This window comes from Dipodomys merriami, unplaced genomic scaffold, assembly GCF_024711535.1.
Source record: "Dipodomys merriami isolate MVZ:Mamm:240054 unplaced genomic scaffold, mDipMer1.0.p SCAF_11, whole genome shotgun sequence".
Lineage (NCBI taxonomy): Eukaryota > Metazoa > Chordata > Mammalia > Rodentia > Heteromyidae > Dipodomys > Dipodomys merriami.
In genome coordinates this window covers 48,880,264-48,895,571 of record NW_027202382.1, presented here as the reverse complement: position 1 = coordinate 48,895,571, position 15,308 = coordinate 48,880,264, and the positions used below count along the sequence as shown (strand labels likewise).

General features: G+C 62.0%; 1 protein-coding gene across 3 annotated transcripts; it reads left to right on the top strand.

The window, feature by feature from the left end:
• Nucleotides 1-469: 469 nt before the first annotated feature.
• Card9 (caspase recruitment domain family member 9) lies at nt 470-13,166 on the top strand. Of its 3 annotated transcripts, XM_070015054.1 has the most exons (14): nt 470-566; nt 1,824-2,026; nt 2,391-2,528; nt 3,943-4,247; nt 4,326-4,505; nt 4,594-4,737; nt 5,035-5,160; nt 7,525-7,716; nt 8,199-8,240; nt 8,524-8,569; nt 9,502-9,554; nt 9,880-9,956; nt 11,568-11,711; nt 12,650-13,166. In XM_070015054.1, the coding sequence occupies exons 2-14, from the start codon at nt 1,843-1,845 to the stop codon at nt 12,798-12,800; spliced, it is 1,782 nt and encodes a 593-aa protein (XP_069871155.1). In that variant the 5' UTR covers nt 470-566; nt 1,824-1,842; the 3' UTR covers nt 12,801-13,166. The 3 variants fall into 3 exon arrangements, with proteins under 3 accessions (XP_069871155.1, XP_069871156.1, XP_069871158.1); XM_070015055.1 differs by lacking the exons at nt 11,568-11,711; nt 12,650-13,166 and adding an exon at nt 10,029-10,217; XM_070015057.1 differs by lacking the exons at nt 470-566; nt 1,824-2,026; nt 2,391-2,528; ... (7 more) ...; nt 9,502-9,554; nt 9,880-9,956 and adding an exon at nt 11,045-11,260 and having other exon boundaries at nt 11,572-11,711; nt 12,650-13,033.
• Nucleotides 13,167-15,308: the final 2,142 nt, after the last annotated feature.

Sequence of the window (15,308 nt, the reverse complement as noted above, 5' to 3'; positions counted from 1 at the left end):
CCCAGGGTGGCTGCCAAGCCTTGTGTGGTCAATATGTGCTGGATAGGCTGCACTGACCTCTGCCAGGACCCTTGTAAGCCTGGCCATGGCCAGCTGGCCCAACCCTGCATGGGTGTTTGCAGAGATGATGGCTAACTCCAGTGTTTGTCATGGAGCACTCTTCTGGGTCAAAGGGAGCTGGGGAGTGGACTGTCCTCCAGCGTCAGGAGGTCTGCCACCCCTATCTTCCACAGTGCTGGGTGTCTAGGACTCCCAGTGGCCCCAGGATACTGGCACAGGATAGAGAGGGTGCTTCTGCTCTCCACAGGATTTCCACTTCCCTCTGCCTGGCCCCAGGGGCCTCCCTCCCTGGACAAATCAGAAAGCAGGTCAGCAAGGACTATCCCCTTGTGGGAGGGCCAGCCAGCCTCTGTGGCCTCACCAGAACCCATCAGGAAGTGCAGAGGCTCACTCACGGCTCCACCTTCCCTCCAGCCAGGGCGGCCAGCAGCATCTCCACATCCAGAGAGGCCCAAGGCTACTGCCGTGTCAGTGGCCAGGGCATCATCCTACACCAGACCCTTGAGGTAGGCTCAGCAGGTGTCCTTTCTGAAAGGTGGCTGGGGAGACCTTGGTGGCCCTGGATCAAGTGTCCAGAGGAGCAGTCAGCTCCCAAAGCCAAGTACTAGATGGTGCTTAGGCGCTAAAGAGGTACTTGGTCATACCAGGGGGACGGGACCGAGTTAAGTCCAGTGTGGGGCCATGTGGATTTGGGGCTCACTGTGACAAGGATTCTCCCCTGGACTATTGGACCGGATGATGCTGGTGCAGCAGGAAGCTGGGAAATCCTTCAGAAGGAGCCAGCTGGGCCCGTGTCTCTCCAACTGGTGACCTGGCTCCCTGGGCTGATGCCCATGTTTCTTAGGCGCTAGGAGCTGTCCCCACTGCAGAGCGCCACACTGTATGATTGGCAGCCTTAGCACAGCCTTGGAGCCAAGGCTTCCAGTCCTGCTGGTTGAGACGTCCACCTCGCACAGGTAGAATGCAGTGGGTAATGCCAACATGGGTGGACCCCGTCCGCCAGAGCTGGCCTAGTCCCCCTCCAGCCTCAGGCCAGGGCCAGGCCTCGTCTGGGGCAGAAGAGCCCAGGGATCCCTAGCACCTGGCACTGGGAAGGAGCCACAGCAGCCTTGCCAGGCTGTGGGCAACACTGCCATCCCCTCCCTGTGTCGGCCTGTGGGAGGTGACAAACGCGCCCCTGTGACAGTGAACACAGGAAGCTGCCAGGCGGCCGTTGCATCACCAGCTGTTGACTGACGGAAGAACTTGGGGCCTGTTGAGGAATGAGGAAGTCCTGCATGGCCAAGGGGGAGAACCAGCCTGCCTCATCCTAGCCTAGATCTTGGCCGGCTGAGGATGCACAGGCATGCCAAGGGACAGAGCCCCGCAGGGAAGCCCCAGGGGCAAAGCTTCAACCGCTCACCGCCATGCATGAGAGGTGGCCCGCACAGGGCCAGGGCCCGAAGGGGTGAAGATGGTGTGTGCCAGGAGGATGGCATCCCTGAGGGGACTCCTACCCAGTCTGGACTTCTTGAATTGGCTTAGGGGAGTCTGTCCATTCCCTGGTGGCAGAGGCGGCAGACGGAACAGGGTTCAGGGTAGGCGAAGGGGGGGCTATCGCCCTGCCTCTACTGTCACTCTAGAACTGGTCGTGAGCTGGGGAGGTGTCCCTGCCCAGAGCTTCGGCTGGGCCCTGGCAGGCCTGGGGCTGCTCGTGGAGCAGGGCCCACGCCCAGCAGGAAGCAGAGGCGGGCATCCCACCTCGCCTGCTCTCCCGCCCCCAGCCTGCGGCCTGCGGCGGGCATGTCGGACTACGAGAACGAGGACGAGTGCTGGAGCACGCTGGAGAGTTTCCGGGTGAAGCTCATCTCCGTCATCGACCCCTCACGCATCACGCCCTACCTGCGCCAGTGCAAGGTTCTGAATCCTGACGATGAGGAGCAGGTGCTCAGCGACCCCAACCTGGTCACCCGCAAGCGGAAAGTGGGTGAGCACGGCTCTCCCCGCTGCAGACCGGGTCCCTGGGTTCCCAGGAAGCCTGCCCCGCCTGGCCTCCATCCTGGGCATGTGAACAGCACGCTGCTCCCCCTGGTGACCCGCTTCCGGTCTGCTCAGTGCTGCTGAGAGCCGGGACAGTGGGACTCCCGCCACAGCTGAGACCCCTCAGGACCACAGGGCGGCTGGGCAGCACTGTGTCCTCAGCCCAGTGAGACCTGAGGGCGCCTCACCCAACCACCACAACCCTCTACCAGGCCGGGCCCTGTGGGGTGGAGCGTGGGGCACCCAAGGCCTGCCATCTCCTGTGGGCCTCCTTGGCCTCTACCCACCCATCCGGCCTCTTCTGCCTATAGGCGTGCTCTTGGACATCCTGCAACGCACAGGCCACAAGGGCTACGTGGCCTTCCTTGAGAGCCTGGAGCTCTACTACCCACAGCTGTACAAGAAAGTCACGGGCAAGGAGCCGGCACGTGTCTTCTCCATGATCATCGGTGAGGGGCACACTGAGGGGGGACGGGTAGAGCGGGCAGGCCTCGCCGGGGGACACACAGGAGATGAAAGGCCCTGGTGTAAAGCCTGCTTGGAGAAGGAGTGAGGGCTTCTTGAATTGCTTGGATGCCTGTTGGCCTACAGAAAGGAGCAGCTGGGAGTGGGGCCTCCCGTCACGCCTCCTGAGGTCACCCTTTCCCACACTAGCCTGGGAATACTCACCGAGAGAATGTGTGTGTGTGTGTGTGTGTGTGTGTGTGAGAGAGAGAGAGAGAGAGAGAGAGAGAGAGAGACAGAGAGAGAGAGACAGAGAGACAGAGAGACAGAGAGAGAGACAGAGAGAGAGAGAGAGAGAGAGACAGAGACAGAATGTCCTGGGCCTTAAACTCAGGAACTGGGCGCTCTCCTTTAGTTTTTTGTTCAAGGCTGATTGACCTCTACCAGTTGAGCCATAGCTCAAGCCCAATGACAAGGAGCAGGTGCTTAATGCTTAATTAGAGATAAGATTCTTGCTGGGACCAGTGACTCACACCTGAAATCTTAGCTACTCAGGAGGCTGAGATCTGAGGATGGTGGTTCAAAGCCAGCCTGGGCAGGAAAGTCCATGATACTCCTTGTTGTTTTTTTTTTTTGGGGGGGGGTCCGTTTGTGGGGCCTGAACTCTGGGCCTGGGCGCTGTCCCTCAGCTCTTCAGCTCAAGGCTAGCGCTCTGCCACTGAGCCACCTTCCCAGCCCTCCATAAGACTCTTATCTCAAATTAACCACCAGAAAACTGGAAGTAGTGCTGTGGCTCAAAGGGTAGAGCATTAGCCTTGAGCTGAAGAGCTGAGGGACAGTGTCCAGGCCCAGAGTTCAAGCTCCGTGACTGATTAAAAAAAAAAAAAAAAAAGATTCTCACAGACTTTCCTGCCTAGGCTGGCCAGGCTGGCTTTGAACCTCAGACCTCAGCCTCCTGAGTAGGATTGCAGGTGTGAGCCACTGGCACTTGGCTGGAATTGGGTTTGAGCCCTCTAAAGCCCCTGTCCCCTGAGCCCTCGCCACTGCCCCAGGGCACAGTCCTGATTTCCAGCACAGTGGGGCACTGTCCAGGCCCCGTTGCCACACCCAGTCCTCCATCATCTCATTAAGGTTCATCGTAAATTAGACACAGAGGGGCGGGTTGACCCGGCCCTGTGGCTCCAGGAGGGGACTTGGGTAGAGGCAGCCTCCTCCACAAGGGCCAGCAGAGAAGCAGAAGGGGCCTGGAAGGGCCCTAGGCCCCGAGGGAAACTTGCTGGTCAGCTTGCCCTCTGTGGGAGCCCAGCAGGGCCTCCTGGCCAGTCTTGGAAGGCCCTCCCCAAGCCCTCAGAACTGGACAGGCCAAGGCAGAAGCTGCGGCCATGGCGGCCCGGTGCCCTGACACTGTGCGGCCCCCAGATGCGTCGGGGGAGTCGGGCCTGACGCAGCTGCTGATGACGGAGGTCATGAAGCTGCAGAAGAAAGTGCAGGACCTGACGGCCGTGCTGAGCTCCAAGGACGACTTCATCAGGGAGCTGCGTGTGAAGGACAGCCTGCTGCGCAAGCACCAGGAGCGCGTGCAGCGGCTCAAGGAGGAGTGCGAGGCTGGAGGCCGCGAGCTCAAGCGCTGCAAGGACGAGAACTACGACCTGGCCATGCGCCTGGCCCGCCTGAGTGAGGAGAAGGGCACCGCCCTCATGCGGAACCGTGACCTGCAGCTGGAGGTGAGGAGACCCCGCAGCGCCGCGGGGACTCCGCGGGGACGCCGCCGGAGGGGACGCGGCTGACGGTGCCACCCACAGGTTGACCGGCTCAGGCACAGCCTCATGAAGGCCGAGGATGACTGCAAGGTGGAGCGCAAACACACGCTGAAGCTCAAACACGCCATGGAGCAGCGGCCCAGCCAGGAGCTCCTGTGGGAGCTGCAGCAGGAAAACACGCTGCTGCAGGCCAGGGTGCAGGAGCTGGAGGTCTCGGTGCAGGTGGGGCTGCCGGGCACGGCGGGCGGGGGGGGGGGGTCCCTCATGGCCACATCAGCTTTTCCAGCCTGGTCCTCTTCGCCATCTTCAGAAGGGGAAACTGGACAGGAGCAGCCCCTACATCCAGGTGCTGGAGGAAGACTGGCGCCAGGCGCTGCGGGACCACCAGGAGCAGGCCAACACCATTTTCTCCCTGCGCAAGGACCTTCGCCAGGGAGAAGCCCTGCGCAGCCGGGTACGAGCCCAACCAGTGCCCGCTGGGCCTGGAAGGAGGGTGTGGGACCGCCACCCCATACCTCCAACCACCCCTGGAGGCACTGCCCTTTGCCCAGATCTCCCCAGGACAGTGGGGGCCACCCTTAGGGCTCACAGTGCCCATGGCTGAACAAAGAGTGGCCATGGTCTCTGGTGGGCCTGGCCTCCCCTGTCCCAACTGGTGTGACCAGTTAGTTGTGCCTCTGAGCTCTGGGCCTCTGCCCCCTGGTGGCGGGTGGGGCGAGGGCGCGTGGGGCTGAGCGGCGGCCCCCTGCAGTGCATGGAGGAGAGGGAGATGTTTGAGCTGCAGTGCCTGGCCTTGCGGAAGGACTCCAAAATGTACAAGGACCGCATCGAGGCCATCCTGCAACAGATGGAGGAGGTGGCCATCGAGAGGGATCAGGTAGGTGCCACTCGGTGCCTTGGCTGGCTGAACTCTTAGGGGTGGAACCTAGCCTGCCAACCTAGGGCTGTGTCTTCCTCACTGCTTCCCACGCCATTCCACTCAATAGAGTTGGTGCTTCATGTAGTGCTAGAGGTAATTTGGTAGCGTGCATAAGGTATGGATTCTGGGGGCCATCAGTGGAGACACAGGAAACCCCCTGGGAAAGCAAGGCCACCGACTAGGATTGGACAGGGGTCCTTTCTTTTCTTTTTAAACTGTATTTTTATTTATTTACTTATTTGGCACTGGGGATCGAACCCAGGACGTTGCACTTGCTAGGCAAGCGCTTTGCCACTACTGAGCTACATCCCAGCCCAAGGGGTCCTTACCTGGTGGTCCACAATCAGAAGCAGCGACAGAACTTAGGGGGGCTGGCCGTCACTGTGTGTGTGTGTGGTCATCTGGGGTGGGGGGGGGTTCTCTGCGCTCTTCATGGCCTTCTGCAGGAATTGTTTCTTATTTTTCTTGTGCTGGTACTGGAGCTTGAACTCAGAGCCCGGGAGCTGTCCCTTCGCTTCCCCCGCCCCCCTCAAAACTGACTCTACTACTTAAGCCACAGCTCCACTTCCAGCTTTTTGGTGGTTAATTGGAGAAAAGAATTGCACAGACTTTCTTGTCTGGGCTGGCATTGAACCTCAACTCTCATGTCTCGGATTCCTGAGTAGCGAGGATCTCGGGCATCAGCTACCAGCATCTGACAACAGTCCTATCCTTCAGAGGACTCTGTTTTTTGTGCCTCAGGTGTACAAAAGTCTGAGGTTCATTTTACATTTCCCCTGCCCACTTTTTTTTTCTCATGCCAGGGCTTGAATTCAGGAACTTGTACTTGCTTGGCTTGCCTTGTTTGCTGGTGCTCTATCACTTGAGCCAGCCCTAATTATTTGCTGGCTATTGTGGAGATGAGGTCTCTCAGACTGTTCTGCTCCAGTTCACTTTGAACACTGATCCTTGGATGACAGCCTCCTGATAACTGGGCTTGTAGGCAGATGAGCTGCTGGCACCCCACTTAATTTTATGCAAACGTTTGTTTGGTGCTAGTCTTGGGGCTTGAACTCAAGGCTTGGGCGCTGTCCCTGAGCTTCTTTTGCTCAAGGCAGTGCTCTCTCACTTGAGCTAGAGCCTCACTTTTGGCTTTTTTGGTAGTTAAATATAGATAAGAATCTCAAAGAGGAGCTGCGAATGTGGCTTAGTGGTGGAGTGCTTGCCTAGCATGCATGAGGCCCAAGGTTCAATTCCTCAGTACCACATAAACAAAAAATAGATTAATTAAAAACTTTTTTGGGGGGGCTGGGAAGGTGGCTCAGTGGTAGAGCGCTTGCTTGCCTTGCATGCCTGAGGCCCTGGGTTCGATTCCTCAGCACCACATAAGCAAAAAAAAAGCAACAACTTTTTTTTTTTTGGGGGGGGTCCGGTCGTGGGGCCTGAACCCTGGGCCTGGGCGCTGTCCCTCAGTAATTCAGCCCAAGGCTAGTGCTCTACCACTTGAGCCACAGTGCCACTTTTGGCTTTTTTCTTTTTGCTTATGTGGTGCTGAGGAATCGAACCCAGGGCCTCATGCGTACAAGGCAAGCACTCTACCACTAAGCCACGGTTCCAGCCCTAAAAACTTTTTAAATCTGAAAGACTTTCCTGCCTGGGCTGGCTTCAACCTGTGATGCTCAGACAGCTTCCTGAGTAGTAGGATTACAGGCATGAGCCACTTTACACTCCTAAAAAGCCATCAACAATCATGTTCTTGATACCCCCAGCATCCAAACTTCATTAAATGCATGCATAGGTGGGGTATAAACCTTTACTGACTGTCCACAGGAAGATCTGCAGGTCTCCCAGGTCCCCAGTGACCATCCTGAGTGTTCATGGTTCATGGAGAGTTTGTGTGTGCTTTAAAAAAAAAAAAATCTGGGCTGGGAAGTTGGCTCAGTGGTAGAGTGCTTGTCTTGCGTGCATGAGGCCCTGCACCACATAAGCAGAAAAAACTGGAAATGGTGCTGTGGCTCAAGTGGTGGAGCGCTCGCCTTGAGCTGAAGAACTGAGGGACAGCGCCCAGGCCCAGTTCAGACCCCACGACCAATAAAAAAACAAAACAAAACTGTCCACATCCATCATGAGCCTTCATGACTTTGCCAATCTCTCCAGAGCCAGTTAGGTCTGAGCAGAACCAAAGGGAGCCAAGACAAGGCTTCATGGGCCAGCGCTGGCAGCCCCTGGGCTGCTCGGTTCCCTAGGGCCTCTGCTGGGCCGAGGCTATGCTGGGGAAGGTGATCCAGGAGCCAAGGAGAGGGGGAGGGTGCCTCTGAGGAAAGCCCGGTGCCGTCCCTACAGGCCATGGCTGGCCGCGAGGAGCTACACGCACAGTGTGCCCAGAGCCTGCAGGAGAAGGACCAGCTGCGCAAGCGCGTCCGGGAGCTGGGCGAGAAGGCCGATGAGCTCCAGCTGCAGCTGTTCCAGTGTGAGGGCCGGCTGTTGGCCGCTGAGGGCAGGCTCAAGCAGCAGCAGCTGGACTCGCTTGTCCTGGTGGGCCTTGGGTGTGGGAGGCCTGGGGGGAATGGCCCTGCCTGGGGCGTGAGGGCATTCGGTGGGACGCAGAGGCCAGCACATCCCCGAGAGGAACCACGTAGCGATGGGACGCCCACGGTTCCTGCCTGCGTGGCCAATGTCCCGCTGGTGGCCTCGGCAGGACCGTGGATCTTCCTGACCCCTTTCCCCACTGTGGAGCTGACTCACGCTCACCATGTCCCCTCTGCATGGTGGGGTGAGGGCTGTAGACACAGCTCAAGGCCCAAGCAGCAAATGTGGTCAAGTGCTGGCCTTCAGGGGGCCTGGTGGGGTACAGGTGTCGAGGAGGACAGGCAGTCTGTATGGGGGGTCCTAGTGTGGCTGACATATGGCAGGACTCCCTAGAGGGCAGGGCTGAGGCCCCCCCCATGCCCAGGCTGGCTCGGCCCAGAGGCAGGACCCCACAGCCTGCTGATCGGCTCCCTTTCCTGTGGCCACAGAGCTCTGACCTGGAAGACAGCTCACCCCGGAACTCCCAGGAGGTGAGTGTGGCCCCCCCCCAGGAGGGGTTGGCCTCCCCTGGACCACATCCCCCCCCCCCCGGTCCTGCTCTGGGCTGGTTGGAAGAAGAGCACTGGTCTGATTACTTGGGGTAAACTAGGGCAAGGATAGTTGCTTCTGGCAGGAGCTTCATGGCCCTGCAGAGCTTTGATAGTGCTGGCTGTGCCCAGCTGAGAGCCAGGAGACTGCACAGCCCAGGTCCTGCCTAGAGGGGCAGGGGCAGCTTAAGAACGGCCTAACCCCTGGCCTGTCTTGTCTTTGAAGCTCTCTCTGCCTCAGGACCTGGAGGACACCCAGCTGTCAGACAAAGGTGAGGGGTTTGCCCTCTGCATCACGGGGCAGAGCAAGGACATGGGACAGGCTGGGCATTGTAGTTGGGCTTGGTGGTTCATGCCTGTAACTCCAACATAGCCATTCAGGCTGCCACAGACAACAGTGAGCTAACAGCACCTTGTTAGCAGTTGTAAGGCTCTGAATTCAAACCCCAGTACCACAAAAGAAGACACCAGACAGCGAGGAAAAAAACTGGATGTGAACCGCCAGGCAGGCCGCTCCTTTGCTCATTTTACAACTGAGTTATTCATCCTGGAGGCAGGGTGTAGGGAGCTGATCAGCACAGGGTCAGTGTGTGTGTGGAGGTAGCCTGGGGCTGGAGAAAGGTCTTCTCTGAAGGGCGGGGGCGAGGGGAGGGGGAGGCCCAGTGGAAGGAGGAGGGACCCCTGGAAGGTTACATAGGAAACCAGACAGACTTCTGCAGCCAGGCCGACCTCAGCCTCTAAGCAGAGGCAAAAGGGGAAGAAGATGCAGGAGATGCAGAAGTGAGGGCCTGGCCACCTGCCCCAGGCCCCAAACACGAGAACTGGAGGCTGCTGAGCCCAAATGGGCACCCAAGAAGCCACCGGTGTCACCAAGGGAGGTCTGTATGGACATCAGGTCTGCGTGCGGCCGGCTGCCAGCACCTTCCACCAAGGGACTTGATGACTGGTCTTCCTGAGGCCTCCACTGTGCTGCTCCCCCCAGGAGCCCCTGTGAGGGGCTTGGCTCAACCTGGCCAGGCCTGGGGCCAGGATCCTTTTGCCAGCCCAAGAGGAGTGGGCAGGAGGCAGCAAGGGCTACGCTGGTGCCACCGGGTGGACAGAGGGGAGCAGGCCGGAGGCCCCGCAGCTGGCCCAGGAGGTGCGCCGCCGGGCAGGGGCCAGGGGCCGCGATGGGCAGGACCCACGGGCACAGCTCTCGTTTCAGGCAGCCTGGCAGACCGCGAGAGCCCAGAGCAGCCCCTCGTGGCTCTGCAGAAGGTAAGGCTGCCTGGCGGCCCCTCACCCGGCCTCAGCCGCTGACCCCATGCTGGGACCCTGGCCCCGTGGGGCCCCCACGGCTCTGCTTGGAGGCCGCGGGCAGTGTTCGGAGCGCGGAGTCCCCCGCTTTCTGGGGCAGAGCCGCAGGTGTGGGGGCTCGGGGGGCTGGGCGTCTCACCGGGACAGGTGCGCGCCGCGGCCGGCTGCCCAGTAGCGGGGTCCCGGGTGGAGGGCGCCCGGCCACTCGGGCCGAAGGGCGGCTCCAGGCGCAGTGGTCGAGGCCGGGGAAGGGCAGGGCGTCCACTCCCGGGCTTCTCCTTTGCAGGACGCGGGCCCGGGCAGCGGCGAGCCTCCGGAGAAGGAGCGGCGGCGGCTCAAGGAGAGCTTCGAGAACTACCGCAGGTGCGGGTGACGGGGGTGCGGGCTGGGGGCGCGGCCCGCGCGCGCGCCCCCGCCCACTGCCGGCCTTTCCAGGAAGCGCGCGCTCCGGAAGGCGCAGAACGGCTGGCGGCGGGGCGAGGAGGACGCGGGCAACACCACGGGCAGCGACAACACCGACGCCGAGGGCTCCTAGCCCGCCAAGCCCCGCGCGCGCTGTGGGCTCCGCCAGCCTTGTACTCGCGCTGCGCGTGCAGCCCGCAAATAAAGTCACCGCCGAGCGCCGCCACTGCCTGTCCGGGGCGCGGGGGTCATGGGGGGCGCGGGGGTCATGGGGGGCGCGGGGGTCATGGGGGGCGCGGGGGTCATGGGGGGCGCGGGGGTCATGGGGGGCGCGGGGGTCATGGGGGGCGCGGGGCCGGGCGCCGCCACGGCCTGTCCGGGGCGCGGGGGTCACGGGGGGGCGCGGGGCCGGGCACCGCCACGGCCTGTCCGGGGCGCGGGGGTCATGGGGGGCGCGGGAGTCATGGAGGGCGCGGGGCCGGGCGCCGCCACGGCCTGTCCGGGGCGCGGGGGTCATGGGGGGCGCGGGGCCGGGCGCCGCCACGGCCTGTCCGGGGCGCGGGGGTCATGGGGGGCGCGGGGGTCATGGGGGGCGCGGGGCCGGGCGCCGCCACGGCCTGTCCGGGGCGCGGGGGTCATGGGGGGCGCGGGGCCGGGCGCCGCCACGGCCTGTCCGGGGCGCGGGGGTCATGGGGGGCGCGGGGCCGGGCGCCGCCACGGCCTGTCCGGGGCGCGGGGGACGCGGAGGGCGCGGGGCCGGGCGCCGCCACGGCCTGTCCGGGGCGCGGGGGTCATGGGGGGCGCGGGGGTCATGGGGGGCGCGGGGCCGGGCACCGCCACGGCCTGTCCGGGGCGCGGAGGGCGCGCGGGAGCGCGGGGCGCGGGGGAAGCGGCGTCACACCGCAGGGCGGCACCAGGGGGCGCTATAGGATGCGAGCGTGACGCCTCCGAGCGGAAGCCCAAAATAGGCGCTTCCGTCCACGTGCCCGCCTCCAAGATGGCGGGCTCGGCTTCAGCAGCGAGGGGCGGGGCCGGGGGAGGCTGCCGGGATGTTGCGGATGGCGCTGGGCCGCGTGCCGGCGCTGCTGGGAGGTGCGCGGACCCGAGGGCCCGGCCTGAGGAGGCTGTGGGGCTGGGGGGCGCGCACGGAGGTCTCCGGGAGGCGGCGGGCCTGGGGCTGGCGGCGCTGCACCTCTGGGCCGGGGCCCGCGGCGGCTCTGGGGCGCGTAGAGGCGGCGCACTACCAACTCGTCTACACTTGCAAGGTGGGCGCACGTCGGGACCGAGCCGGTGCACCCGGCGCCGGGGACCCGGACGGAGGGCGGGGAGGGGGAAAGGGGTCTTCCCGGAGGGGCGGGGCCCGAGGGGAGGAGGCGGGGCTTTCCCGGGGGGGTGGGGCCCGAGGAATGAGGGGCGGAGTCTTCCCGGAGGGGCGGGGCCCGAGGAGTGAGGGGGTGGGGTCGTCCTGGGGGCGGTCTTCCTAGAGGATGGAGGCCGGCTGCCTGGGGGCGGGGCCTCGTGAAGGGGTGGAGCTACTCCGTGGGCTCCTTGCCTGAGCATCCTCATTCTCAGCCAGGTCTGTGAGACCCGGTCCTCCAAGCGCATCTCAAAGCTAGCCTATCACCGGGGTGTGGTCATCGTGACCTGCCCGGGCTGCCAGAACCACCACATCATCGCCGACAACTTGGGCTGGTTCTCTGACCTGGACGGGAAGAGGTGAGACCAGCCGGCAGAGCCTGGGCTGTACCCCGGCACAGGCCCTCATTTTTGGCCAAGAGTCCATTCAGCAGCCCATGCCCGCCTCCCTGAGACACCTCACCCCGCTTGAATTCTGGACCTGGGCAGCCCCACCTTCTTGTCTGGACGGGACACGGATTTCAGATAGACCATACATAACTTTGTGGTATTCTGTGGGTACCCCCCCCCAAATGTCTCAGTACACTTTAGGCCAACTGGCCTCCTCTTGGATGCTTCTGATGGTTTTGGTAATTTCTGGAGTGGATCTGTTCTGTACCCCATCTGTCAGGAGCTGCCCTCTTTGCCCCTGGCTGAGGGCTGGGTCCATACACTTGTAACTTCTGTCTCCATGTCCTTGTGGACGGGATGGGACAGGATGGGGCAGCTCCTGCAGTCCTGCAAGGTTGGCTGTTAATGCACTGCTGGTGGAGGGCCGCAGTGTCCCCAGCGGTGCTCCCAGCAGGGGAGATGGCAGCCTATGTTTTTTTCTTGGTTCCCGAGGTTAACCTTGCTTGCAGACACGCAGGGAGGGGTTTGTGAAGATTCACAAGGCGCCCACGGCTCTGATGCCACCTGCACGTTAGAAATTGCTTCTGGGTTGAGCTAGACATGAAGTGTTTCTCTTTATTTCTCTTTGTGCTGGTCTAGGGGCTTGAACTCAGGGCCTGGGTGCTGTCCCTGAGGTTTTTCACTCAAGGCTAGTGCTCTACCACTTGAGTTACAGCTCTACTTCCAGGTGTTTTGCTGCCTAATTGAGGAGTCTCATAGACTTTTCTGCTTGGGCTGGCTTTGAATCATGATCCTTAGATCTCAGCCTCTTGGCTAGTTAGGATGACAGGCGTGAGCCACAGCACCTGGCTCATAGGATGTTCTTTAGGGGTCACGTGTAGGGGTAATGCTGCCTCCCTGTCTGTTAGGAACATTGAGGAGATCCTGGCAGCCAAAGGGGAGAAAGTACGCCGGGTGGCTGGCGAAGGAGTTCTGGAACTGGCTTCCAGCTCCCCCACTGCCCCAGAAGAGGGTGAAGGTGAGGATCCTGCCCACCCCAGCCAGACAGAGCAGACGTGACTTGCGTGGTGCCTGCCCGTGGACTCCTGCCTTCCACAAAGATGCTTCCATCAGTCCCGGCCTCTCAGACTCTGCCTGCTTCTTGTCAGTAAACAAATGTCACCTTCATGCGCTGGGTCTGTCTGTCTTTCCTGGAGTCAGAATGACTCCCCCGTGAGCCTCTTTGTGGCTACAAGACCCCCTCCCCACTGCAGAGGTGTCATCCAGTGCTTGCCTGCAGCGGGCCGCACTCATGGGGCAGGGGGTTGGCTGCAATTAGAGGATGTGTCGCCCGCTGTCCTCTGCCCCACACAGGTGGCTCCTCCCCATGAACCAGGGCCAGCCTTGGCCATGGTCCTTGGTCATCGCAAATTCTAGTGGCCACGCAGAGAGGACTTGGAGCTGGGGCGGGGAGGGGTGTGGGGGGGTGTCTCTGGAGCTGCCTGATGGGTGGGGTGGGGGGTCTAACGCATTGGACAGACAGGCGAGCCCCCTGCCCTTCCTCAGCCCTTCTTCAGCCGTGTGTTTTGTCTCTGCTTTTGTTTGACTGGCCCTCAGGATGTTCCTGTGTTTAGGGAAGTGAGCAGACGCTGGACGGTTTGTTTCTAGAAGTGTGCTGGGCCGCGTGATCTTCAACATAACACCAGCGAGTCTGGCGGGGGTGACCTGGGACTGGAGGGGGTGGGGGTGCCGCTGAGCAGAGCTGAGCCGAGCAGGACAGGGACACGATGTGGCTCCATCCCCTCGGGACCCTGCAGTGATCCCCTGCACTGCCTGGCGTGGGAGGCTGCCTGTGTGGCTGCGTGCACCTCGATCTGATTACCCCCTGTCCTTCCCTGGGCAAACACCCTGCTATTATTCCCACCCAGCGCCTCCTGTGCCATTTGTGGGAGCTGTCTTCCTGGAGGCTGAGCCAGCCCCCCGCCTCCGCCTGCTGCTCCGTGGAGGGCACCGAGGGCACAGGGACCAGCTGCAGTTTCCTGGGAGGCCAGTGGGCACAGGCTGGGCCCAGCCGCCTCTTCCCTGGGTCCTCTGACCGGACTGAATGGATCCAAGATGGAGAAGCTGAAGCCTATTGCTTGGATGTGTGTCTTTGCTGCATCTTCTTTATTTTCACCGTCTAGTTGTACGAAGGGTTCAGTTCAGCACGTCAGGTTGAGCACAGCACATCTTGATCGCTGCCAACACTTCCGTCATTCTCCCTCTCTCCCAGCGCTCAAATTTCCTGGCACCATTGTCACGTACGGACATTGAGTGGTATGAGGACACTCGCCCACCCTTTCCGTCTCCATGTGTCTCCCCCCCTTCCCTGGGCCTTTTTTTTTTTTTTTTGTCTGTTTTCTGCTGCTCTACTTCTGGGGCTTCCATGTGAGCGCAAACCTGTGCGGGCCTCACTGCAAGCCCTGCCTCCCACAAAACACCCCGAGAGCCTGTGGGCCGGCCTGCTGTGGGTTCAAGGCTGGGCCGCTATTCCAGCTCTACGCAGCCGATGCTAGCCTGTTTCCCCCTTGGCTCTTCTCTGTGGGAACCACAGTAAGGGCTGCGCACACCCCTGCGCCCTGCCAGCCCAGCACTGCCACGCGGCCCTGTGGTGGGGTGGGCGTGTCCTCCTCTGGGCACCTGCCTTTCCAGGGCAGCCGCCTCCTCCCGTTGGCCTCCCCACACCTGAGCAGCAACTGTCTGGAAGTTTGGCGGCTTCCTGGTTACCACGCTGCCGCAGGCCCGCCTTCCCCCCCCCCCCCCCCCCCGTGGAGCCTTTTCTGGGGCTGGCGTGGCGGCTTGGGCCTGGATTCTGCTGCCCCCTCCCTGGGCTGCGCCTGTGGCTGGACCCTCTCTCCGGAAGGTCAGATCTGGGGTGTCTCACAAGCACTGAAGATGAGCCAGGCTGCTTCACACTCCGCTTGTCTGGACCAGCTGAATTGGGGTCTGCACGGAGGAGACTCCTGGCTGGGGCACAGCGTGTGCGCAGCCGCAGGGCTGGGGGCTGGGGGGGGCGCAGGCTATGTGGTCAGCCACAGGACGATGCTTGCTGCTGCCTCATCTGGACTCTACCCTTTGTCCCTGGGCAGCTTAGACAAAGAGGGAGGGGCATGGGGACCAGTGGTGTTAGTCCTGGCTTGGGACCTGTGGGCTTTGGTGGCAGGGGACTGTGTAACCCCTGAGCTGCCCTGGGCCCCCTCTGGGAATTGGCAGGTGGGGTGAGGCTTCAGTGCTGGTAGGCACTGTGTTGAGGTCAGGGGCTGTGTTCAGGTCAGAGGAACCCTCTGTTCTCCGTGTGTGTGTGTGTGTGTGTGTGTGTGTGTGTGTGTGTGTGTGTGTGCGCGCGCGCGCGGGGGTGGGGAGGGGGAGAATCTATCCTGGATTCCCCAGTACAAGTCCCAGCAGAGTCACATTCATTTGGCCGGGGCCCCTGGGGGACCCCCCCCCACCCCCAGTACAAGTCCCAGCGGGAGTCACATTCATTTGGCCGGGGCCCCTGGGGGACCCCCCCCCACCCCCAGTACAAGTCCCAGCGGGAGTCACATTCAT